The 24,724-nt window shown below is 45.3% G+C and overlaps 3 protein-coding genes across 5 annotated transcripts in view; 2 read left to right on the top strand and 1 right to left on the bottom strand.

Annotated features, from left to right (window-relative positions):
* Nucleotides 1-2,636: 2,636 nt before the first annotated feature.
* LPCAT3 (lysophosphatidylcholine acyltransferase 3) lies at nt 2,637-17,680 on the top strand. Its single transcript, XM_065850197.2, is given in 14 exon segments — nt 2,637-2,678; nt 2,680-2,833; nt 11,731-11,838; nt 11,956-12,062; nt 12,199-12,292; nt 12,414-12,451; nt 13,470-13,648; nt 14,048-14,156; nt 14,932-15,018; nt 15,341-15,507; nt 16,132-16,279; nt 16,814-16,972; nt 17,083-17,209; nt 17,331-17,680. Coding segments are annotated over 13 exon segments (1,509 nt in total). The 3' UTR covers nt 17,200-17,209; nt 17,331-17,680.
* A 220-nt stretch (nt 17,681-17,900) lies between these two features.
* On the bottom strand, nt 17,901-20,351 carry EMG1 (EMG1 N1-specific pseudouridine methyltransferase). 2 transcript variants are annotated; one of them, XM_065850220.2, is made up of 6 exons: nt 19,941-20,351; nt 19,761-19,862; nt 19,287-19,428; nt 18,867-18,925; nt 18,550-18,699; nt 17,901-18,226 (listed from the first exon to the last, which is right to left on the bottom strand). In XM_065850220.2, exons 1-6 carry the CDS (start codon nt 20,349-20,351, stop codon nt 18,113-18,115), a joined length of 978 nt encoding a protein of 325 aa, XP_065706292.2. In that variant the 3' UTR covers nt 17,901-18,112. The 2 variants fall into 2 exon arrangements, with proteins under 2 accessions (XP_065706292.2, XP_071670788.1); XM_071814687.1 differs by having other exon boundaries at nt 18,550-18,632.
* The window catches only part of PHB2 (prohibitin 2), a 108,603-nt gene continuing 104,220 nt past the window's right edge, over nt 20,342-24,724 (top strand). For both annotated transcript variants that reach the window (XM_071814692.1, XM_071814696.1), the window contains exons 1-7: nt 20,342-20,476; nt 20,547-20,631; nt 20,710-20,789; nt 20,906-21,090; nt 23,148-23,277; nt 23,742-23,845; nt 24,252-24,329. In XM_071814692.1, the coding sequence (XP_071670793.1) occupies nt 20,350-20,476; nt 20,547-20,631; nt 20,710-20,789; nt 20,906-21,090; nt 23,148-23,277; nt 23,742-23,845; nt 24,252-24,329 (789 nt within the window). In that variant the 5' untranslated portion in view covers nt 20,342-20,349. The remainder of the gene's footprint in view (nt 20,477-20,546; nt 20,632-20,709; nt 20,790-20,905; nt 21,091-23,147; nt 23,278-23,741; nt 23,846-24,251; nt 24,330-24,724) is intronic.

Genomic DNA, 24,724 nt, shown 5'->3' with positions numbered 1-24,724 from the left:
AGGATATAGTCTTTAAGAGCTTATAACCCCAGACTTGTTAAATCTGTGAGACAATCTGATTGTATCAAAAGTGGGAGGAAGCTTGATTATGGAGTGGATTCCTTCAGCGGTGATGCTAAATCTCCAATTGCTTTTTTTATGTTCTCTCTCCAATTTGGCTTTCCATTTTCATGAAAGTTCTACAGACAAAGAAGTTCAAGATGCCCATTCCTTATCAAATACGATCAGGGGAGGGACAGAGGGTCAGCATGCTCACATAGGGCTCATTTACTTAGGAAACTGGCCTAAACACTATAAGCACCCAATTAAACACAGAAATGAGAAATTGATATTCAGTCATTCTTTGGACTTGGCAAAATGTTTGGCAAACAGTGACCAGCTAGGGTGAACAAACACAGTAACCAATTTGTTAATTCTAACCTGATGAAGTCAGCTATCCGAGGATGGGGGTTGAACTCTTACTAACCATCTTGATTTGCCACTTGGCACCTTACACTGCCTTCAGGGGACTTCTGGTGGTCAAGACTAAGATCTCCCCTTCTTCATGCACTTCCTTGCTGCAGTGATTACTCTTCATTTCAATTTTTCTCACTTTCTGTGAGCCTTGGGACCTTATCCAGGCATCTTATGAACATTTCCAAGGCTGAAGATTTCCTAACCTAAGGGCCTGTTCCCATTGTGAAGCACCCTTTGGTCCAACTGAAATTTCCTTTGTGACAGCCTGAGACCATTGCTTCTTGATGATTCACTGTAGACCTCTGGCTCTGTTCTTCCTTAGCCCCATGTTAAGCCACGTTATGTCAGGTGCATTTGTTTTTCTGAACTTTGCCAGGTTTCTGTCAAATAATTTCTTCATTAGCTCCTTATCTATTCTACTCTCTGCACTCTCTCCATCTTCTGCTGCAAAGCTAAACTGCTCTTTCAAGACTCTTTCCTCTTCCTTCTCTGATCTGTGCCTTTGCCACAATGGGACAGGGGAAGGAAGATAAGAGAAAAATCACCTCATTTAAAGTGTCTATTGAAGTGCCCATGCCCACTAAGGCCTGTTCCCAGCAGATGAGCCCACCCCACAGCCACACTGTAACCTCATGGTCAGAGTGGCCTCTAAGGCAGAATAATACTATGCACCAGCAGAGGCTGGGAGACAATGGGCTAAGGAGCAGCTCAGCAGAAAAGATCCTGGCACATAAGCCCATGATGCACCCTTGTAGCAGCTAATGCTAATGGCACACTGGGTGGCACAAAGAACAGCATAAGTCTATGGGTGGAGTGATAATTTCCTTCTATATAGCACAGATGAAGTTGTATTTGGCACACTGTGTTCATTATGGGCTCTGCAGCACAAGAGAGGTGTGAACAAAACCAGTGGAAGATCACTGAACAGGAGACTGGAACATTGATGCTGAGGAATTTGGATTTTTTTAGCCTGGAAAAGAGAACAGCAAAGGAAGGCAAGGTTTTTAGCCTGGTCCCCTAAGTAAATGAAGCCTATGTGGGCATGTTGCCGGTCAGCCCCTTTCCCCAAGGAATGGTATCTAATAGATGCTACTGCCCAAAAGGGTGGTTATAAAGAAGTAGGAGCAGAGCCTTCCCAGGACAAGACACAATGGGCATAACTTGCAACAGAGGCAATTCAGAGTATAATCTGGACAAAAACACTTCCTCCAAAACATGATTCATCACTGGCCCAGGTGCCCCAGGAGGCTGGGGGCTCTCCAACCATGAAAATTTACAGCAGTTGCCATGGCAGTGTCCTGAGTAACCTGATCGACCTTTGGAGTCCTGCTTGTGAGCAGGGGTTGCGACCAAGGATCTTCAGAGGTCCGTTTTCATACAAACCTTTGTTTTTGCCCCTCCAGCTAAGTTTGGGAAATATGGCCCACCTGAATGACACAGCAGGAAAATGGTAACATAAACAAAGGGAAGAGCACCACATCCACGGCACCTGAAGCTTTTGCTGAGGAGAACTTGGGGTGCAGTCATGGATGTCTGTATGAAGGGACACACGCAGAAGAAAGTCCTCCAATATGGAGGTTGTGTAAGCAAAGACAACTGGTGACTACAGAGTTGGGTGCCACAGGGACGGGGCCAAGGGCAGGTGCTGCCATAATGCCTGTTGTGTGAAGCGGGTGCCTCTGGGCCACAGGAACCAAGCACTGAGAGTCTGTCCTCCAGCCACCAGAGTAGCAGAACCCAGCAGCACTGGGGGGATCACTAGCATGCCCTGTCCTCGGCCAGCGAAGCAGCGCCCCAGGCCCAGCCGTTGCCCCGCTGGCACGACCGCCAGCGCCGCGCACAACCCCTGGCCGCCTGCCACCATCCCCACGCGCCTCGTGTCCGCGAATAACCCCTACCCCGCCCCGTCCGCTACCCCTCCCTTCCCGGCTCTCTCGTGTCCCTCCACAGCCAATGGGAAGGCGGGCTCCGCCTCGCCTGCCTGTCCCCGCCCTCCACCTCGCGGGCCGAGCCCCGCCCTCGGAAGCGCTTTCTCCAATCATTGGCCAGCGGGGACAGCCCTCTGCGGCACCGCCCACTCGCGGGGTAACCTTTGCCTTAGTGAGCGCAGGGCCCTGCCCCGCTGCCACCGACCATCCAATCGGAGGCGCCTCGGGGGCGTGGCCGGATCGACGCAGCCAATGGGCGCGGAGGGGGCCGCGAGCGGTGCGGGGGCCGTGGTGGCTGGTGCCGCTACCGGGTTCGAGGAGCTACCGGCCGGCGGGGCGGCCGGTGGAGAAGATGGCGGTGGCAGGGTCCGGCTGGGGCCTGGCCCAGGTAGCCGAGGCCCTGGGCTCGTCGGAGCAGGCGCTGCGCCTCATCGTGTCCATCCTGATGGGTGAGGGAGAGCAGAGGGCGCGGCAGTTGGGGGTGACGGGTCTGGCATCCCAGGAAGGGAGCCCCGCCCGCCATGGGGCCGAGCGACCCCGCCGCTCCGCCGCCGTGCCACGCTGCGCGGAGGCCGGGACCGGGCAGCGCCGCGAAACGCCTTCCAGGCGCGAAGCCGCACCTGTGTCAGCGCGGCTGTGCCAGGCCACGTGTGCCCACGGAGCCGGCGGGCGAGTCCCCCGCCGCCACCGGCCCGCCCCGCCACGGCCCGGCCCGACCCAACCCGGCCGGTGGAGGGTGGTGTGTGTGCGGCTGGTGCCGCGGCGCGGCGGGGAGTTCGGAACGTGCCTCGCAGTAGCTATGGGCGTGGGAGCCCGGGGAGACCCTCCGGCTCTCCCGAGGGAGAGGGGGAATCTACTTTGAACCGGGCGGGCGAACCGGTGGGTCTCCCCGCAGGGAGGTGGGAGGGTGGTCCTGGCAGGCTGCCTGTGAAAGGGATGCGCGGGGGAGAGCCTGGGTTTTGAGACCTGCAGAGCCAGTCACCGTGCTGGTACGGCGCGATGTTGGCATTCAGATTGCTGCGAAACAAGTCCGGTTTGGGTCTGTGTCCTGGGCACTGTTTGGGACATAAGAACTTTGTTTGCAATTGTTCTGCTGTCTTTGTGCAAGTGGCAGGTGCTGCATATGCATCAAATTCCCCATGAGCATGTGACTGGAGGGTTGTACACTCAGGAATCTCCACAACCCCTCTGAGATGTTGCCCTGTCAGACTGCAGGGATCTTGCTGCCAAGAGACATTATTAATGTCGGCAGCAGTCATGGAACTATGCAGGAGTGGCGTGTCATCACAGGGAATACCAGGTAGGGTGAGCAAAGCCTGCAAGCTAAGTGGCCAGAAGAACTGGGATGTTGTCCTGTGCTCCACTTGCAATGCGAAACCTGTTGCAAAACACATACTGCTTATGCTTATCTAAGCATAAGATAGTTAAGGCAGAGCTGTTGTTACGATGTGGGCTAGCAACTGAGTAGCACATTATAGCTCCCAGAACATTAACTCAGGTGTATGTCTACGTGTTGTCTACATAGGTCTCTACAGATGTCCAAAGAAACTTCAGGTTTTGAAAGCTTTTGATGGTGTACTCACCTAGCAGAAAGGAAAGACAAGCTTTTCTCTGTATCTAAAAGTATATTTGAAGGGATACAGCTGCTATTGTGTGATCTGTCAAAGTTCCTTTGGCTAACTAAAAGTATAATTTTTTAAAAGGGTTGCAAGAAAAGTTGTGTCACTTCATAAATGTGGTCTGGAGCAGAATTATTTCTGATTATTTAATCTACAATATGTGAGATCAAACTGAACCAAACATTTTTTCACATCAAGTGTAGATATAGGAGATTGAACTGACTATCATTTTGAACTTAATTTAGGAGTCAGTTAAACCAAATTTCTTCTATAAAGAAAAAAGTAATAGGAAACATACAGGACATGCACATAAGTTAGCGTGAATTAGTCTTGCAGCTCTTCACAGCTGAACACGAAAAGTCCTGCTTTCCTTTCTCCCACATCTGTCTCTGGTACTTTAATTACAATCTGACTGAAGTTACTTGCCTGGTAGAAACCTAAACCAGAAAAAGCAGATGGTTTACTGCCAGGTTAGTCAACTGAATGAACCAACAGACTAGTCTAACAAGTACTGACGCAGAAAAGATATTAGAAAGTGTGTGTGGAGCCAGATACATACAGTAGACTGATGCCTTTGCAGAATGCACTTTGGACATACTGTCAGAGTTCCTTCTCACTAGCAATAAGCTAGAACATGACACTGGAAGGCTGTTTCCTGCTTGGTGTCCTTATGAGTAAGCAAAACCACTTATTGCTTTGAAATTAACTGCAAATAATTATCATTTTAATAAGAAGAGAGACCCACTGCAGTCAATAGATCCATAAACATTCCACGTGCAGTGTTGACACCAAGCCACTGAGATGGCACAGTGTCTTTTCCTAATGTAGGCCTCTGTCTGTTTTGCATAAAGTCTTAATGGATCTTTATAATTTGTATTAAAAGTCTGTGTGTCAGGTACCAGGAACCCACTCCCAACTCTTTCCCTCACATAGAAGTGTAGTATACCAAACCAGGAGACTAGAGTTGCATATTCCCTTGTCTTTTCTTCCTAGCTCAGTATCTCTTAGTTATGTGCAACTGAAGGCGTAACTTCAGATGGAAGGCTTAAAGGCATGCACAACAGCCTTGCCTGTAGTTTGGTTCTCTTGCAGGTCAAGTAGATGGAACCATTAAGGCATAGGGGCTTGACTTCAGCTTTCCTGTTTAATGGATGGGTAGTAAAGCATTATACCATTACATTAAAAGGGTGCCAAGCACCACTCCAGAGCAACATGAGAGCAGAGTGAGAAGAGTTCCTTAACCCAGCACTAACATGAAAAGAAATGTTAATGTAGTTGCAGCTTAGTTTACAATAGTTTTAATGTGATCGAAAGCCTTAAGCCTGTTGTTAATGCAGCTAGCGCTGATGACCGCTTCATATGATGGCATGGGCTACAAATGAAAGGCCTTTTTAAAAGCTGGAAATGGCATTAGGACAGGCAAGGTATTGCTTTTCCTTCACTTCCTCCAGTTGAGGTGTTTGCATAGAATCGGGGAAAAATTGTTTTGTTGGCTGCAGCTAATACTGCTGAATTATTTGAGAACAAGACTGTGAAGATGAAGCACAGTACTCTCTTCCAAAGATGGATTAAAAAGTTGTTGCTTATTTCTCCCTCCATAATGCAGTTTGCCATCTACACAGTGCTGTTCTACTGCGACAACTGTTTCTAGGGTTTCACTGTTCAGCAGATCACCACAAAATGGTATAAATAGCCTTCTGCAAAAGAGGAGGAATTGCAAAGGACTTTGCAACTTCTTACATTAATTTTCACAGGAAGCTGAATTGTTGTTGAAAAAATTAGTCTGAATGGACTCTTGATTCAGAATGAGTGTTTTCAGTCATGATCTGAAATAACCAAAAGACGTAATTTAAAACTAGTAACATTCCGCTACTACTGAAAAAAAAAAGTAAATACAGGAGAGAATGAGAGAAGGAGAAAGTAGGAAAGAAGAGCAACCAATAACAAAAATTAGATAAGTCCTAAAGGGCACCATGCTTTCTCAGTGAACAAATGAAGTTTGTAACAGCACACTGCTGAGTACATTATGGGGACTTTAGTCAGAGCTTTGTATTTAAATCAGAGACATCCTGCAATTTTGAAGCAAAGAATACAAATAGAATAGAGTCCGTTACTTAGATTGTACAAGATTAAAACCTTACTTCATGCTTCCCACATGTGAAAATTTGCATAAAAGATCTTTGAAGAAATTGGGCTGCAATTTGGCAATGGTATCAACAGCAGTGATACTCAAAGTGTGGTTCTGGACCCCAACATTTAAAAAATGGTGGTATGTCTAATACACTAATATCTGTCAGTCATATCCAGATGTCTTTTCAGAGAGGTATTCTAACTTAGATTCTTCAGTAGGTCCAGGTCCCAGTGTTCCCCCAGGAGAAACTCTGTCTGTAGGTCAGCATGGAAGACACTAGTGGTCTTAGCTCCATGCCTACAGAGTTACTTCCAGGTTGCTGGAGTAAGTGGTCTGAACCAATGGCTGTTCTGTTCTCTCAGCAGAGAAAGGGAGAGAGCCCCTCTGGTGGTGTGAAGGAGAGAAGAGGGTTTCTGTGCTGCTGTGCTTGTCCTCCTGTGAGAGGAGACAGCTTTCTTCCTGCTGTCACTGCTCAAAGTGTTAAGTTAGGATACAGGAGGCCTTGTGGCACTGTGTGTTTAAGCCTTTAGGCTGGTGTTATTTCTTCCATGGCTGTATGATCCCAAAGAATTAAAGATCTTTATCTGGCCATACTGTTACACAGCAAGCTACCTGGGATGTTTTACTGCATAATATGGAGGGGGGGCCAACATAGTGTTTACAGCCCTGAGCCAGAACTGACCCTGCTAATCTACGCAGACCTGCCAGGAAAAGCCCTGGGGCCCTCATGTACAGACATAGCAGTGAGCTGCAGAAAATAACACATTCCTGCTGAGTAGGTGCCAGAAACCAGCTGCTTTGCTTGCAGGTGATCTTACCTCTTCCTACCTCTCACTATTTTATTTTTTTTTTTCACATCCTCTGCTTATTCCTACTCTAAGCATCCTGAAGATTTTTAGGCTCAGTGAAATTTTCCCTATGGTCACCCATAGCTGATGACTTACCCAAATGTAGTGCCCAGCTGGTCAGGCAAACAAGAACCTTACTTAAGGGGAGGCAAGCAACTGGTTCTAATGGGTAAGACATGTGAGAAGTTTTAAGAGGCAGCACCATCCTGTCAGAGGTGCTAAAACCAGCCCTGTCACAGAGCGCTCATGCTACCTTGTTTAAACTCTTCATTTCAAATACGTGTTCTTATTTAAATTTTAAAAAAAAGAAAGTGTGTAATGCTGTACACTGACTGTGTCTACATTAACAAGTAAAATGGTACAGTAGAAGCAAATCTGTAGAGCAGAATTGTTTGTATCAGTACCTGATGGGTTTGGGCATTTACTTCAGTCCAGTCACATGGACTGAGCACCCACTGGAGTGCATTTTCAGTTCAGTTTCACCTGAAAAGAGTCCAGTTCACATGCTTTGAGACAGTACTGCTATGCAAACTAAAGCACCGTTAAGTGGACTTTAGAAGTATACTCCTGAGCTGAATTAAAATACTCATGTATATGTACCCAATACTAAACACGGTGTGGGACTTTTGCAGTACTGTAGACAGAAATACCGTTGAAGTAAAAATATTAGGTAACATGTCTTTTTCCTGTTGTCCCCTTCCTTTTAGTTTTAGCATTCTTACGAAAAAACTGAGACAATTGATCTGCTAGATGCTAACATAGGTGGAGTTAACTAAGTAGCAAAAGGGAGAAGAGAGTCTGATCTGCTCTCTTGAAGATGAAACAGAGCTAACTCATGTAAACGGGGAAATAAAGGGAGCAGAGATGAAAAGAATTTTTCTGGTGTTCTTATTTGCAGCTTTATCTCTGGAAAAAGACAGACATCTTAATCACCCGTTCCAGAAGATGGCAAACTTGACAGTGCTATTTTTGCTTGGAATCAGTAGAACTTTGCTCCTGCCTAATTCAGCCTCTTGATCATTTGCTTCTTTTGCTCAGTTAGATTCTTGTGTCTGTGGACAACCTGGATGTTGTGCAGTGGTCCATTACTCCCAAGTGGCTGTGGCGAAGAAGCTGACCTTGTCCTTTCTTTCCAGTGCTGGGGTTCTCTTAACCAGAGATCATCTTCTTGTTCCTGGGAACTTAAAATAAATTTAAAAAAAAAAAAAGGAGGAATTTTTCATCAGCAGCATGTGTTGGCTAATTTGACCCTTTTATGTCAATTGATAATTCCCTTCTATAGAAAATCTATATCTAGAGGCAAAATTCAACTCTGCATGCAGACTGCTTTTCAACTGTGGGGTGCACAGAGGAAGAGAAGTACTTCAGATTAAGGGGTCACCTGCTTTCTCCAGGAGTATTACAGCTGTTTTCCTGCCTGGGTCTGCTCTGCCTGAAGGAGCTATGAAAGAGGAGCTGAGCAGACTGGGAGCTGCTGGGCAGGGTCCCTCAGCAAGAGATGGGCAGGAACTCCACTCCTGTTGTTTCTGAATGGCAAAAGCAAAGCAATGTGACATCCTGATGCTAACATATCCAAATGTGACAGAAAGGTGGCTGGGATGCAACAATAACTTCAAAAACTGCTCTTCTGCTTTTGCTATGCTAATTCAGGCTGCTTTGAGAACAACATAGTGGGGTGGGAGTACTGCTCTTGTTATCAGTAGGAGTAGCTCATTATTTAATACATCGTGAGTGTTCAGAAGTACACAGGCCACAGCAGAATGCCTATTGATATTCAGTATCCACTGCCATTTGAGGCTAAAATTTATATCTACAGTGTGGAACTGGACAGGTTGTAAAACTGAGAAAATTATCTCCTGTGCAGCAAAAATGTAACTAATTGTCGTCCAGAGTATTCGCAAATTGCTCCAGATATCAGAAGACTTTAGGTGGACGTTGTGACTTTTGAACGGGAACAGCATCCATGCAGTGTAAGTCCAGGATTTAAATTTGTGGCTTTCTAAAAAAATATATGCTGTCCGTATTAGGAGCTCCGTGTTTGCAAGGGGTCATAATTCTTTTTCCTTCAGAGCAGCACTACCCAAACTGCAATATGATCTGTGTAGAGCTAAAAAGGAGTACATTTGACAAGTGAGACAGGCCTTTGAAGGAATAGAAACACTAGTGGGAGAAAATAGATAAAATCTCTGGCTTTTAGAAATGCAAGGTACATTATAGTATCCAGTCATAATTTAATTCTATCTACAGGAATGGCTAAAGCCAAAAAAACAGATTTTTTTTTTTCCCAATGAAAATTAAATGTTTTGCAAGATTGTACCGTTTTTTTGAGAAAGCAGGAAGCCCTTGAAAATGTAGTTTTAAAACTATATGAACTATGTGTTGAGGAACAGGAATAAATTGTGTTTTACCTGTATTTCTGATCTAATTTCTCTCCCTCTTGTTTGAAAGGGGGAAACATTTTTCCGTAGTAAACCTCAGCATTTTAACTTTCAATCTAAAATAATGGTAACACTTTATAATTTTTTTGTTGCTTTCCCTTTGCAAAGCCAGTTGTTAATATGTTTATTAAACTTCAGCAGGAAAATTGGCACATGAAAACAAGAATCCCTGTCTGTATGTTTCTGAGTAGAAGGCTGGAAGACAATACTACTTTAAAAAAAAAAATCATATTAATTGCTCTAATTCTTTTAGTTACTCCTGTATCATCAGAGAGCCCATGTGATGAACTCTCTTTGCTGATTCGCTTTCCCCCCTCAGCTGGCATTCACGGAAGCAATGGGGGAGATAGGACGGAAGTGCATGCCAGCCAAGGAAAAGCAGGCTGTGTAGCAGGCATGGGGAGTGAGAGCAGAAGGGGAGGGTTATGGTAAAGTGTTTGGTAAGGGAACTTGGAATTTACAGGAGGGAAGGACAAGCTGGATGGGCAGGAGCAAGGTTGCTAGGCTCTGCAGGCAAAGGGCCGTGGTATGTGGGTCTGGCTGGCCGCTTAAACCAAGACAGCAGCCTGTGGTGTGGAAACCAGCACAGGATACAGAAGGAGGAAGGAACATGGAAGCAGGGAAAACCAAAAGAAGGGCGGCAAGAGCCAGAGGCAGTGGGGAACATCAGCTGCGTTTTCAGAAGCAGCAGGTACGCATCTGGGCACAGCAGAGCGTGCTGCCATGTGAGATCTGGGAGGTAACACTGAAGTCCCAGCTCTAGGACTCCCTCCCAAAGGGCTTGAGGAGATGGAGAGGACCTGAAAATGGTTCCAGTCACACCTCAGCCTGTTAGCACTGATAGACTGCAAGAAGTGTATTTTACATAACATAACAGAGTTTCTCATTTCCTTGCATAGTGGTGACTAGATTTGCCCTTGGTTATTGGAAACCTTCCATCCATCAGACACTTCTTGGCAAAATGTGCATTTCATCACCTTTTATTTATTTTCCATATAAAACATGGCTACCTACTGCTACTGTTACTCCATTAGTGCAAGTAGCAGAGGTCTACCCACTGCTGCAGATTTCAGCTAGGCTAATAAGCAGTGTGGATGCCAGTATTGTGGTATGTGATTAATTCACTTTTTTGGGTTTTTTGGTGGGGTTTTTTTGGTTGTTGTTTTTGTTGTTTGTTTGGTTGTTTTTTTAGTCAGTATAAAAGAACACAAGCTTGCAAAGTAAAGCAGTAAGTTACTAAATGGCAGAATTAAAGTTGCTTCTACTATCCCAGTTCAGCTCATTGTGCACATGCCTTTAGAAACACTTCATTGTGTGAACAGACTTCACATATGTATGAGATGGACAACACTCCCCGTGTCAATATGTATTAAAACATAATATATTTAGTGTCTAATATGTGGCAATGTTTATTGCATGCTACCTGAACCTCACCTGGACGACAGAATTTAGTTTACTTGTGGATTTCTGTATGGCACTTCTCAGTGTACTACAAGAGTGCTTCACAAATGTTTGCTTCTCACTAGAGCCACAGATGAATAATCTGGAGACATTCCTAAATTAGACTAGGAGCTAAGACACAGAAAATGCAAGGAAAAAAACTACTTCCACTTGTTTCAGCTGCTCCATATGAAATGCTTCTGACTTTGATTTTTAAAAAAATACTGCATGTGTAGACTCAGTGTATTCTAGTTACAGCTTTGTGTGCTCATTAGTTCACAAATTGGATGCAAATATGAAGTTAGAGAGTTATAATATAAAGAGTATACTACTAGAGGTCACTCAGGGAGCTCTTGGATTAAAGCTGGTCAGAAGAACTCACTGAGATGAGAGCAGGGATTGAATTTTTTAGGACAATGTAATGATATTGACAATAAAATTCCCCTCCTCTTTTTTTTATTAATCTAGTTTCTTACTACATTCACTGCATTTATCACAGAATTTGGAAATTAATCAGAGACTGAAGTCTGAGTCATGTATTTCATCATTATTCATCTGATGAGGCCAGAAACTGCAGTCCTGGAATTTCTTGCACTTCAATGTCAACTTTTAAATAATTATGTTCCTGTTAAAGTATTCTGTATAGTATACAGAATAATTCACCTGGCATCTATCTCCCAAGATGGAAATACAATATCAGGAATGTACACTGTGACCTGTGTTGATATATCTATGTAAAGTACATGTTCCTAACAACATGTTCAAGAAAGCTATAACCTGGAGCATTACAAATTCTTATCTACACTAATTTGCAACTCTTTCATCTGTTTTTTTGTTTTGTTGTTTTCTTTTTTTTTCTCCTCTACTCAGGATATCCTTTTGCCTTGTTCCAGCGCTATTTCCTCTTCCAAAAGGAGGCCTACCTCATTCATCTCTACAATATGTTCACAGGACTCTCAATTGCTTACTTCAATTTTGGTAAGATGAGTTTGGGAAGAGAAAGCTGCCTGGCCTAGGGCGTGCTCTGGTTTGAGAGGATGTGTAGCAGGAAAAATGTCATTTCTACTTCATCTCTCTCTTTTTCCTGTCACACAGGGATGCAGTTCTGTCATTCACTGCTATGTGTCCTAATCCAGTTCCTCATACTGAGATTAATGGGTCGCACAATCACTGCTGTCTTCACCACGTTCTTCTTTCAGATGGTAAAACTCCCTTTCTTATTGCATCAGTTTGTTCAGTTTTGCACTTCCCAGTAGCAACTCTGGGTGGAAAAGTGGAGACAGATCAAAAACAGCCAGAGGAATTAGTTTGAATAACCCAAACAATGGTTTATTTCAGACGTACCTTATGGCTGGATATTACTTCACAGCCACAGAGCATTATGACATCAAGTGGACAATGCCACATTGTGTCTTGACACTCAAGTTGATTGGTGAGTGACACCTCCCTCCTATCTATTGCACTCTGCAAGCTGTGCCTCAGGGAAGAGAGGACTGCTTGTTCAACCAAACCAGCCCATCCGGGGACTTCAAATAATTGTTTCACACCTCTAGGTCTGGCCATCAATTACTATGATGGAGGAAAAGATCCGGTGAGTAAGACACCATTTCTCCTTCATTCCTCCTTCCCTCTTCCATGCCATTCCAGTAAGCTAGAAGTCAGAAAATCAAGTTCAAAGGATGTGAGTTAGCAAGTTGCATTCACTGTTTGGTAAAAGCCATAGCTGAGAGGAGAGCCTCAGTGTTTCTCAAGGCACTGAATTCTGGAATGGAAATAAATAATTTTGAATAGAGATTAGAGATGGACGAAAAATTATTTGGAACAGTGGTTAGAGGTGGACAAACATTTCAATTGTGTCAGAATATTATTCTGCCCCCTTCCAAATTCCCCACTGTCTCCTTCCCCCAAATCTTGCTGATCCTCAATGCTCTGTGTCTTGTGGGTAGTGTATCTTTAAGTTGGAAACCATCAGTACTAGATCTCAGTTCCCATCTTCCTTTCCATTGTTTAGACTTACCATATGCCTGTGAATGGTTGCCATTTACCATTTGTTAGGGCCCTGTTTTTAGAGCAGATGAAACAGTGACAGAAGTTGCACAGCACATCCTACTTCAAGTATTTCCATTCCCTGGCTTCTGTTTGGGGCCTGACCAAGTCTTGAGCATCCATGGAATCACTGCTGACTGCAAGAAAACCAGGTTGAGCTGAAATTTCCTAAGCTGAAGTTTCAAGTATTTAAAGACAATGAATTCTTGCATCAAGCAGTAGGAAATGTAGGATGCAGTTGTTGTCAGGGACTGGAATAGGTCAGATACAGTGCTTTTATTATGCCTACTATGCTGGCAAGGATGCACGTCAATAGATCCCTTCCATGTTTTGAGCTTATTTGGGAATAGAGATCTGCACAACTGGTATCAACCATTGGATCTTGTTGCTGTTTAGAGGGGATGGGGATAGAGAGGGCTGAGGAGAGGAACGTACAAAGTGGAAAGTTCCATACACATAGAGAGCAAGAACTGAGACCATTAAGGAGGTAGGCAGAGAACATAGTATCCAGAGCTATTACGAGATCCCCTAGGATGATGTTAATGCCACTCCCTTTGGTGCAGGAGACCCTGACACCTGAGCAGCGGCGATTTGCTGTCCGGGGAGTTCCTACATTGTTGGAGGTCTCAGGATTCTCCTATTTCTATGGTGCCTTCATGGTGGGGCCTCAGTTCTCCATGACAGACTATCAGAAACTGGCAAGGAGTGAGATGACTGACGTTCAAGGCCAGAGACCCAATAGGTAATAAGAAGCCACTTAGCTCCTTGCCTTCCTAAGATCCCAGAATGCTGAATCCTCTGTGTGTTCCCTGCAGCAGAGTGCCCTCTTGCCTGGACACTGAAGCACTGTGACTAAAAGTGTTTTATAGGTCACGGCAGCTTATAACTCTCTGCTTAATGTCCTAGCATTGTTCTAGGGCTTGAATGTCAACAACTGTTTGACATCTTTCATACAGACTTGGTCCCAACATGATAATGTTAGCATCCCAGCTTCCAAATGAAGGCATCTGCTGCAGTGGAACATGGTGACTCCCTTTTGCTATCTCCCCTACCTCCTCCTCTCCACTTCTGTTTTTAAAATTATGAGTTTGATGGTCTTTTTCCAAGGCTTTTCTCTGACCTTTGTATTTTTTTTTCTCAGTTTTGTGCCTGCTCTCAAGCGCCTGGGTTTGGGTCTCTTATTTCTAGTAACCTATACCTTGTCAAGCCTGTACATCTCTGATGAATACCTCATCTCAGATGATTATATGGTATGTATTCATTTGGCAGTTCTGGGTTGTGGAAGAATTCCACTTCTCTGGTGGGCACTGGATCTACAAGAATGTTTTGGGGTTTGTTTGGTTGGTTGGTTGGTTTGTTGTTTTTTGTGTGTTTGTTTTTTGCTGTTGTTTTTGTTTGTTTGTTTGTTTTCTTAGTTTTTCCTCAGTTTAATTCAGCAGCTAGCGATAAGCCTTTGCACAAATGATTTGGCTTTACTACCTGTCGTATGCATTCCACTTAATGCAGAATGGGAATGTATTAAGCTGAACTGAATCAAATGAAAACTTTCACAAATAGAGAATTAATCTTAGATGCTACTGTTGTTTATAGAAACCTAACGTATTTTGTGACCTTTTAATGTCCTTCCATTTAGCTGTTACATGCGAAGAACTTCACTAGAGTAACATGAAAGGCTTACCAGAGTCTTTGAGGTTCTTAGAAAACTCTTAGCAAGTAATTCCTACTTGCAGATTATTGGTGTTTCTGTGTCAGTATGAATAAATGAGAGTGTAAATTCTGCAATAATTATGCTAATCCCAGTCCTCCCAAAGTACATATTTCAATAAAGCCAAGCATTACCAAAAGAAGGAGAATGATGTGTAAATTTGCATAAGCCAATAGCCTGGCAGTCCAGTCTATATAGCAGTTTCAACAAATACATCAGATTGAAATGGGAGACAGTGATGAGATCTCATCTTCCTTGTCTCACTATTGCGACTCAACTCCATTTTTAATTTTTATTCTGTTTCACTCCTATCTCTGCAGGAGAAGCCTTTCTGGTTCCGCTGTGGTTACATACTGATCTGGGGCAAAATTATACTCTACAAATACGTTACTTGCTGGCTTGTTACGGTGAGTCTAGCTGTCATTCCAGAAACAAAAGACAAGTGAGTAAACGTTGCACCTTTACAGCTACTTAAAATGCTCTCGGATTTAATGCAAAATGGAAGTAATTCAAATATCTGGACATCAGTGCAGGTCAGTTTAGCTTGCTTTAAGTAAGCAAAGGCTAGCTAACTAAAAAGCAGGCAGTTTTCAATCCATTTGTTCTGTCTGCAGTGGTGCTCTCCACTGAACACAGCGCGAGTCAGAGTTTCCCCAGTTCTGCCTTTCCACAAAAAAAAGGGGAGAGGCAATGTTTTCCTCTCATCTTTTTTGTGAATCTTTTCCATAGGAAGGTGTCTGCATCCTTGTTGGTCTGGGGTACAATGGGAAGGACCAGAGTGGAAAGCCTTTGTGGAATGCCTGCGCGAACATGAAAGTCTGGTTATATGAGACAACACCTTTGTTCACAGGGACCATTGCATCTTTCAACATCAACACCAATGCTTGGGTGGCCCGGTGAGCAGGACAAAATTCCCCTTCTGTAATGTGTGGGTGATGTCTGTGTCAACAGAAACAAGATCCTAGGCTGATAGGGAGCATTAAAGGAAGAATCTGCCAGTTTTCTGTTTTTATGCTCTTCTACATTTTGCTGCTCTGCCATTTGAAACAGTTTACTGGGTTAGGCAGATCTTTTCATGGAATCTAAAACAGCAGTTCACTGATGCAGACAAGCAGCTGATGGCAGCAGGAGGGCAGGGGCTAGAACTGGACTATGGCAAGCCCTTTGGCCTGTGTGGTCAGCCACAGAACTGTTCTGCCAGCTCGTGCCTACATCATGCCTCTGGATGCTCCCTATGCAATGACCCAAATGGGTTTTGGTTCGGCACTTGCTGGGAGACTCAACTGAATTGTAAAATGTAGTTTCTGTGTGCATTGTTGGATGAACCACTTCTGCCTGTTAGCTGGGGTTTCTTTAAAAACAAGGACTGAGGTACATTTTGCCCTGGTAAGGGGAGCTATCTTGCTGTTCCTGTCACCATAGGGCATGCAAAGTCCCCTGGGCCCTGCAACTCTGACATGGAGAGGGGAGGACAGACAATAAACTAGGAGCACTTTGAGTTTGTTTATTTTCTGCTCTAGCTACATCTTCAAGCGTCTGAAGTTCCTGGGTAACAAACTGCTGTCACAGGCGCTGGCCCTGTTCTTCCTGGCCATTTGGCACGGGCTGCACTCTGGCTACCTGGTGTGCTTTCAGATGGAGTTGCTGATAGTCATCGTTGAAAGACAGGTGCGCTTTGTCTGACTTACCAGAATAGGGTGGCCTGCATTCGCCTTTTCCCTTGGGTCTGGAAACTGCCACACTGAAGGATTTACTTGGATTAAATATGAAAAGTGGCTGCTTACATTGGAATTGGTTTTCAAACATGATACAATTCTGTTCTCAAGACCTCAGTACATTGCTGGCTTCTGCACAGGCAAGCCATACATTTATTGCAGAAGCTGACAGGAAGAAAAGTGGAGAACTTGGCATATGAATAGAGGGCAACTGAAGTGCTTGGCAGCTGGAAAGGTTGGAGGGACAAGCACATGAGCTCAATGGCTCTGCTAAGTCTCCCAGTACTGACAGAACCGTATTCTATATTTAAACTGTTCTTTCTTTTAGTTAAAATTTTGAGGATGGGGTCCTTAGCTTCTTTTTTAGACTAACTGCTTACTAAAACTCTTTTTACACAGCTGGATAGATGACTTTGGCCCCAGAGCCGGCATATGTAGCCATAGGACATTCAACTGATCAGAATTCTTGTTTTTTTCTTTAAATTAGGTCATAAACCTTGTTCGGGACAGTCCTTCCCTGAGTGCTTTGGCCTCTATCACTGCCTTGCAGCCCATCTTCTATGTGCTGCAGCAGGCTAACCACTGGATGTTTATGGGTTACTCTCTGGTGCCATTTTGCCTTTTCACCTGGGACAAATGGATGAAGGTAGTAGCCACAGCCAGCCCATGCAAGCAACTCTCTTCCCTCCATCCCATCTCTTATGTGCTTGGCTCAAAGCTGCTTGCTGATCCTTAACCCTGCCTTTCTCTTTACAGGTGTACAGGTCTATTTATTTCCTCGGCCACGTGTTGTTCTTCTCCTTATTATTGGTGCTGCCTTACATTCGCAGATTAATTGTGCCACAAAAAGAAAAGCTAAAAAAAGCAGAATAACAGCCAAAAGGTAAGGCTGTATGAGGTAGAGAGAATCCCATACAACTGAAGTGGGCAGCAATGTTACATCCCAAGGTAAAAGGCAAACATAAAATCAACCAAAACAAATCTAGCACTTTTCTCTTTTTCAGATTGTACCACCTGTGCACTTGTAGGAGTCAATTCAACACTCCGGAAGCAAAGCATCACCTGCCAAGTTTGCTGTGTTGAAGTACGAGTTTTTTTTCAAAGTGAGGAGGGGGAAAGAGAAAGCACAGGGTCAGAAACCCAAAAGGAGGGGAATGGAGTAAGCCTCCTTCCAGATCCTCCACCTTCTGTATGTTGCCTTATCTCTCTGCCACCCTCCAGTGGACACTCATCTCTCTCTGCTGGTACCCGATGATTGTAAAACACTCAAGGCAGGCACTGTAATGGATTGGAGTCACCTTCTGACTTTTCTACGTTTGTCATCCAAGATAAAAAAATGCTTGTTTTTTTTCCATATTGGCTTCAGTTCCTTTCCTCTTGGGTGCCTTGGTGCAAGTGCACCTGTTGCACACCACTGAGCAAGGTGACACAACAGGATTGAGTCACTTCAGCTGCCAGGTGAGCAGGACACTGCTGAGAATTTCAGTTCCATGACAATTTTGGGCTGAGTCCCTGCTATAAAGGGATCAAGCCTGACCACATATTAAATACGAGATAGTAAGATACACAAGCACTCTTATCAAAAGTGACCTTTAATAGAGGAGAAAAAGGCTGGTGGGGCATCCATTTAAAGTCTCATTGCTCCAGAAACTACATGGACAAAATTGAAGCTGTTCACTTCCCAGGAGCCCAAAGTGGCACCAGGTCCACACCTCAGTAAAAGAGCCTCTCCAGAACATGGAGTCATCATATAAGAGTCCACCATGACAGCAGTAGCAGCAGGGGCTCATACTACTCCCCACACTTCTTCAAAGGCAGTAGTAATTTTAGCACATGTCAGGGCAGCAGAGAGGGGATAGTTGCTGATGGAGATCATCTTTTCTGTATAGTCAACATTCACCTAGAGAAAGAAAGAAAGAAAGAAAAGCAATCAAGCTGCAGGTCTTCACTTAGTCCCATTTATCTCCGTTGGTTGGAGAGGCACAGTATTTCTCCAAGGTTAAACACAGCAGGATAGCATTGGGCTTGCTTTTTTTTTTCTTTTTTTTTTTTTAAAAAACAAGCCTAGCTGGGGGGAAAGAATGGGGGAAAGGGACAGGGGGAACCAAACAAAAAAAAGAGCAGAAGAAAAAAAAAAAAAACACACCAACATGGTCAGTACAAGATGGAAATCTACACTGATAAAGATTTTTATAACTCCAAGTAACAGATAAATGCACTTACCGAACCATGGGCAAAAGCTCCCACGACAATGGCAACAGGCTCCGCTGTAGGAACCAGTTCACGCAGATCTGACACCTTTGGAACTGCAAAAGAGGTGCCTATCTTCATACAGCCCACAGGGAGATGATCACTGACTGGATTTTTTATTATCTACACAAAGCAGAAAGTTAATAGGTGCACAGAGATTGAAGACCCTGGCACATAGCCAAACCCGTAGTTTGGAAAAAAAACCAAACAAAAACACCCACCACCCTACATCACTAGCTGCAAAGAAGGAAAGTTGTGACATTACTTGTGAATAGTCAAAGAATGTTTACCTTCAACAATTTCTGAGGTCCATCAGCTGCTCGAACACTGAGCTTATGCAGCAACTGAACTGAGAGAGAAAAAAGATAGTTGTCTATTCTTTTGCTAGAGGAATCCTACCCTCAACCTAGTGATCAAAGATAAAGTATACAAAAGTCTGTCTTTAGAGTTCCCAGCATCTTCTAAAGTAGTCCTAAGAAATACTGATCAGTGAGTTATTTTACTGCTAGCACAGTCTCACAGAGGCACTCCCCACTGTGCTAACAATGTAGCTGGACTATGCATCCTGGAATTCACAAAAAGCCACTTCTATTTCTCTTTTCCCACTTTCACATTTTTAAAGTTGGTGCAACTTTTTGACTCAAAATTCTTCCACTCCTAACCACCCTTCTGCATTATTTTGTGGCTAGTAAAATGTTTGAATCACTTACCCATAAGACCACAAAATCGATCAAAAGTTCTTGGGATTCTGGTTTGGGGATTTACTTCAATGAGAACATTCTTCTTGGTATGGATATATACTTGCAAAAGACCAGCCCGATTCAGGGGGCTGTCCATGAGCATCAGGAGACTCTGAAATAGAAAAACAGTAGTGGAAGTAGAAAAGGTGCGAGAGGGAAGACTCTTGGAAAACTTGAGGATTAAGCCCTGTGAATACCCAAAGGACCAACGCTGAGGCAGAATAGTTCATCTGGCCATGTCAGCTCTACTGTAACAGTAAGCAAAATCCTACATCCAAATAAAGAAAATTATTACTCTTACGAACCACGAGCATAGCGGGCAATGCCAAACTGACCTCCGTTCCAGAGGCACAAGCGAAGCTCCGGAGTGCGGGACAACCTCCTTCAGGCCGCCCCCAGCCGCCCCCAGCAGCCCAAGCAGCCACAGCCACAAACAGCCGGTACCTGGTGAGTGATGTCGGGCCGCGCCTCCCCGGGGTCCCGGCCGTTCCGCAGCAGCAGCCCCTTGTGCTTGTCGCAGTTGAGGAGCTCGAAAGTCTTGCCCACCTACGGCCAAAGGAGGGAGAAGTGGGCACGGGCACCCGCGGCCGCCTCCGGGCCGGCCGGACACCCCTCCGCCCACACCTTCACGGTTTCCAGACTCGCCCCTTCCAGCACCACCAAGAGCCGGCGCTGACCGCGGGGTCTCTTGGCCTCCAGTGGAGCGTCTTCAGCCGCCGCCTCCTCGCCGTCGCCGTCCTCACGAGGCCGCCTGGGCGCCGCCATCTTGCTGCTGCCGCCGCGCGGCACCGGGTACACGTTACTGGGAGCCCCGCCCACCGGCCGCCGCCACCACCCCAGATGGCGTCCAGGACGCTCTCGATATCTCGCTCCGGCGGGACCGACTTCCGGATGGTAGTGTGACGGTGCCGGAAGGCGGCTGGGGAGCGGGGAGGGGCAGCGGCGCTTCCTGTGCCGCGGTTTCCCGCCGGAGCGCCTTGGTGGCGGCAGCTTCCGGTGTCCTTCCCGGCGGGGCGCGCGGCGCGGCGCGGCCATGGCGCAGAACCTGAAGGACCTGGCGGGGCGGCTGCCGGCCGGACCGCGGGGCGTTGGCACCGCCCTCAAGCTGCTGCTGGGCGCCGGCGCCCTGGCCTACGGCGTCCGCGAGTCCGTCTTCATCGGTGAGTTCCCCCTTCCCCCGCGCCTCGGTTCCTGCGCCGTCCGCGCTGACTATACTGCTTCTCCCCGCAGTGGAAGGCGGGCAGCGGGCCATCTTCTTCAACCGCATCGGCGGCGTCCAACAGGACACCATCCTCGCCGAGGGGCTGCACTTCAGGTAGGGCCCAGATCCCCCGCCCCAGCGCGGGCCGGCCTAGCCGCTGCCCCTGCATAACGCGCTTCCCGCCCCTTGCAGGATCCCCTGGTTCCAGTACCCCATCATCTACGACATTCGAGCCCGGCCGCGGAAAATCTCTTCCCCCACCGGCTCCAAAGGTGAGAGCGGCCCCGCAGGCCGAGGCACGGGGTCCAGGCAGCACCCGCGGGACGGAGGGGGCGGGGCGGGATTCGGGCTACGGGCCTGACCCTGCTCACATCTCTCTGCTCTTCAGACTTGCAGATGGTCAACATTTCACTGCGTGTTCTTACACGCCCCAACGCTGCGGAGCTGCCCAGCATGTACCAGCGCCTGGGCCTGGACTATGAGGAGCGAGTTTTGCCTTCCATCGTTAATGAAGTGCTCAAGAGTGTGGTAGCCAAGTTTAATGCTTCACAACTCATCACTCAGAGAGCCCAGGTAACCTTTTCTGAAGGACACTTTCACTCAGACTGCAAGGCAATAATGAAACTGTGGAGATGGGGAATGTTTTAACAGATGAAGGGTAGATATATTAGGTCAGTAGATGGTGAATCCGAACGGGGGGGCACGGGACTGTGTCCCGCTTTCAGTTTCATTCCGATATAGATACAAACACTAAAGATGTACTGTTAGCATCTGAGTAGAGAACTGGATTCATTGGCATACAGAGCATGAAACTGTACCATAACGTTGTGATAGGGTAGAGAGACCTGATTTACATCCTTGTCCGCAGGCAACAGTAGAACTGGCTTTAAAAAAATTATTAGCTGCCCCTTCATGTGTCTTAGGAGAACTGTGAGAGCAAATTAAACAGTTTTAAAGGATCTGAAAAGTGAGGTGGATGAGTGATTATGAGTACAAACCGGAACACAGGAGATTCCACTTAAATATGAGAAGAAACTTCTTCTTGGCAAGGGTGATGGAGCACTGGAACAGGCTGCCCAGGGAGGTTGTGGAGTCTCCTTCTCTGGAGACATTCAAAACCCGCCTGGACACATTCCTGTGTGACCTCATCTAGGTGTTCTTGCTCCAGCGGGGGGATTGGACTGGATGATATTTCGAGGTCCCTTCCATTCCTTAACATTCTGTGATTCTGTCGTTATCAAAGCAGTAAACTTTCAGTAATGGGTGCTACAGAAGGGCAGCAGCTGTTTCTGTTTAGAAAAATATTAGAAAGTAATTTGGTCAGATGGCAAAATAATATAAATATTTAACTTATAAAAGCCTGTACCTGAAAGTTTCTGTTCCAATGATTGAGAGGGATTCTGAGAATATCTGTTACCTGTCACAGCTGAGGGAGAGAGAAGTTGCTGGTCTTTTAAAAAAATCCAGAAGAGATCTTTCATGAGACTGTTAAGAGTATCTCTTAACAAGTTGCAGATCCATGACAAAAAAGGAAATAGTAGAACTAAGTGTCCAGGTCTTGTGAGAACTGGTCTACAGCAGGGGCTTCAGGGTTTTGTGCCAGGCCATGTGCTGTGCACTGAAGGGATTTATTAATGACCTCGTATAAAGGGAGTGGACATGGAGGATGTGACAGCAAAGAAACAAATACCTGCAAGGAATTTAGATTTAATGGAAGTAAAAACGACTTGGATATCTCTGAAATTTCTGAACAAACTGACTTGAATTTGCCTTCTTGTGATATATTCATCTACTGTTCGTTACTGTGAAGTGGTGCATATTGAAGTGGTTGATAATCGGAAGATAATGAGGTGACTTTAGTTACATGCTTGCAGTTCACTTGGTAAAGGATTCTGGCATCATTTTAGAATTCTGCTCAGAAACGGCTGCAATAAAAGCAGAAGCAAATGCTAGACTGGTCAAGGATGCGATACTGTGGTAATGATTTCTGTTTAAGTAAATATTTGGTGCAGGACTTGTCAGCCTGTCTGAAAAAGGTTAAAGGTGAGTCAGAAATGAGTGGAGTAAATCAAAAGATCTACCAACAACGCTTGTGCAAAAAGACAAAAGAGATGGAGTAACCACACTAGATGAGTAGCTACAGTAATTAAGAGATGTGATATTTCTACAGTGTATAGCAGCAGAGAGTGGTAATTTTTATTTTCTTAATCTGAATACAAATATGAGGAGACAGTCAAACTGCAAACAGTGACAGATTCAAAATGGAGGAGGAAACAGTTTTTACAAAAATGTGTAGGAATCATGGAACTAGATGTGATAGGATATGAAAGCAAAAAACTTCAAGACCATTTTATTTTTGCACTACTGGTTGTAGAGTTAAGTAGTAACTATAAGCTGTAGTGTAGTTTTGGAAATGTGGTACGTAGCTGTGGATATGCAGTTTATTTAGAGGTGGCAGATTCAGAGATGGTGGGTATTCGTGTCCATGGTTCAGGGTTTGTTTTAGGTGATGTCTCTCTTGGGCCTTAAGTGAATGAACTGTAAAGAGCAGTTGTACTTCACTTCTGGAGTACACAGGAAGTGAGAAACAGCCTGTATTTTGTTCTCTTTTTGCTATATTTGCGTTTCAGGTGTCTCTGCTCATTAGGCGAGAACTGACAGAGCGAGCCAAGGATTTCAGCCTCATCCTGGATGATGTGGCTATCACAGAGCTGAGCTTCAGTCGTGAATACACAGCAGCTGTGGAGGCCAAGCAAGTGGGTGAGTACAATTTGTGCCTGGAAAGGGTGAATTGCCTTTGCATTTTCATTGAATAATTAAATGACGAAGCAGAATTTGGGCCAGTGTCATTGCTTTTGCACTGATACAGCTGTAGAGTTAGAAATCTCGGCTGAGTTAGAAATTGAGCTAAACAGGTTATTTCACAAAGTATTATCAGAAAACTCTGTGTCATAGCTACAGGGATAGATCATCGGAGGGACTGAGTTCCCAGAACTGTGGGGTTCCTTGTCACACTGGGACTCTTATCACTTTGTGTGGGGTCTGGATGCTGTTGGTTTTATTTAAGAAAAAGTAAAGTACACTTAGATACATTTCTTAATTGTGAATTTTGCCTCAGAATGCTATCAGTTCTTTTGGAAGCGAACCTCCAGGCCTGTAGGGTTCTGGTGGAGGGCTCGGAAAATGGGATCTGTTTTCAGTGCTGTTGACCACTCTTTCCACAGCCCAGCAGGAGGCACAGCGCGCGCAATTTCTAGTGGAGAAAGCCAAACAGGAGCAGAAGCAGAAGATTGTTCAGGCTGAAGGAGAAGCTACAGCTGCCAAGATGATATCCTGCTTTGGGAGATTTTGTGGGATGTGGCTTGTGAGCTTGACAGTCCTGAGAACCTGTCACATTGGCCTCATACTTAGGAGACTGTTAAGAGATGGTAGGTTCAGGGAGGCCACCATCATTTTTTGTTTCCTCTACAGTTGGCTGGAGTGAGGTTACAGGTCGGAGCAGAGAAGGCCATGAGCCTTCACTCCCTGTTGTAAGCTTTAACTTTTATTGGCTGTGTGTGACCGTCATCCATAATTTTGTTATTGATTTGAGGAAGTTAAAATATGCCTGCCCAAATGCCCAGGTTATTGGGATGGAGTTTGTTAAGATATTTGATGATATGGCTTAGGTAGAATTCCATGAGAGTAGGTAGCTTCTGTTAGCAAGTTCTTCCTTAACTTTTGCTCCCCTATACCTCGGTGAAGCTCTCAGCAGGAATCCAGGCTACATCAAGCTACGTAAGATCCGAGCTGCTCAAAACATCTCAAAAACGGTGAGCAATGAGGCACAGCATTTCCTTTGTCCTTCTGCAGTCTTTGTGCTGCCCTCCCAGCCTAGTGGCCATATGATGAATTTAAGGCGAATGTGACTTGCCCTGTCCTGATCTTTGTTCCCACTCAGCCCTTTGTGGCTCAAATAGCGCTTAAGATTTAGTTCACAATGATTGGCAATTAGATGTGAGGCTAGGAGTTCATGCTCTACGTAAGACAAGGCCAGATCGACATCAGATTCCATCACCCACACTCAGCTGCAGCCACCAAAAGCTTCTGGTTCCCTGCAGGCTGAGAAGAGGGAACAGAAAAGTGTGAGATCAAAGGTCTGTCTGACAGGGGACAGATTGAGCACTTCTTTTAGGAAGTCTGATGGCACTGGGATGGGAAGTCAGGA

This window comes from Patagioenas fasciata, chromosome 1 (genome assembly GCF_037038585.1).
Source record: "Patagioenas fasciata isolate bPatFas1 chromosome 1, bPatFas1.hap1, whole genome shotgun sequence".
Classification (NCBI taxonomy): Eukaryota; Metazoa; Chordata; class Aves; order Columbiformes; family Columbidae; genus Patagioenas; species Patagioenas fasciata.
The sequence above is the reverse complement of the archived record's forward strand: the minus strand, read 5'-3'. Positions and strand labels throughout refer to the sequence as shown.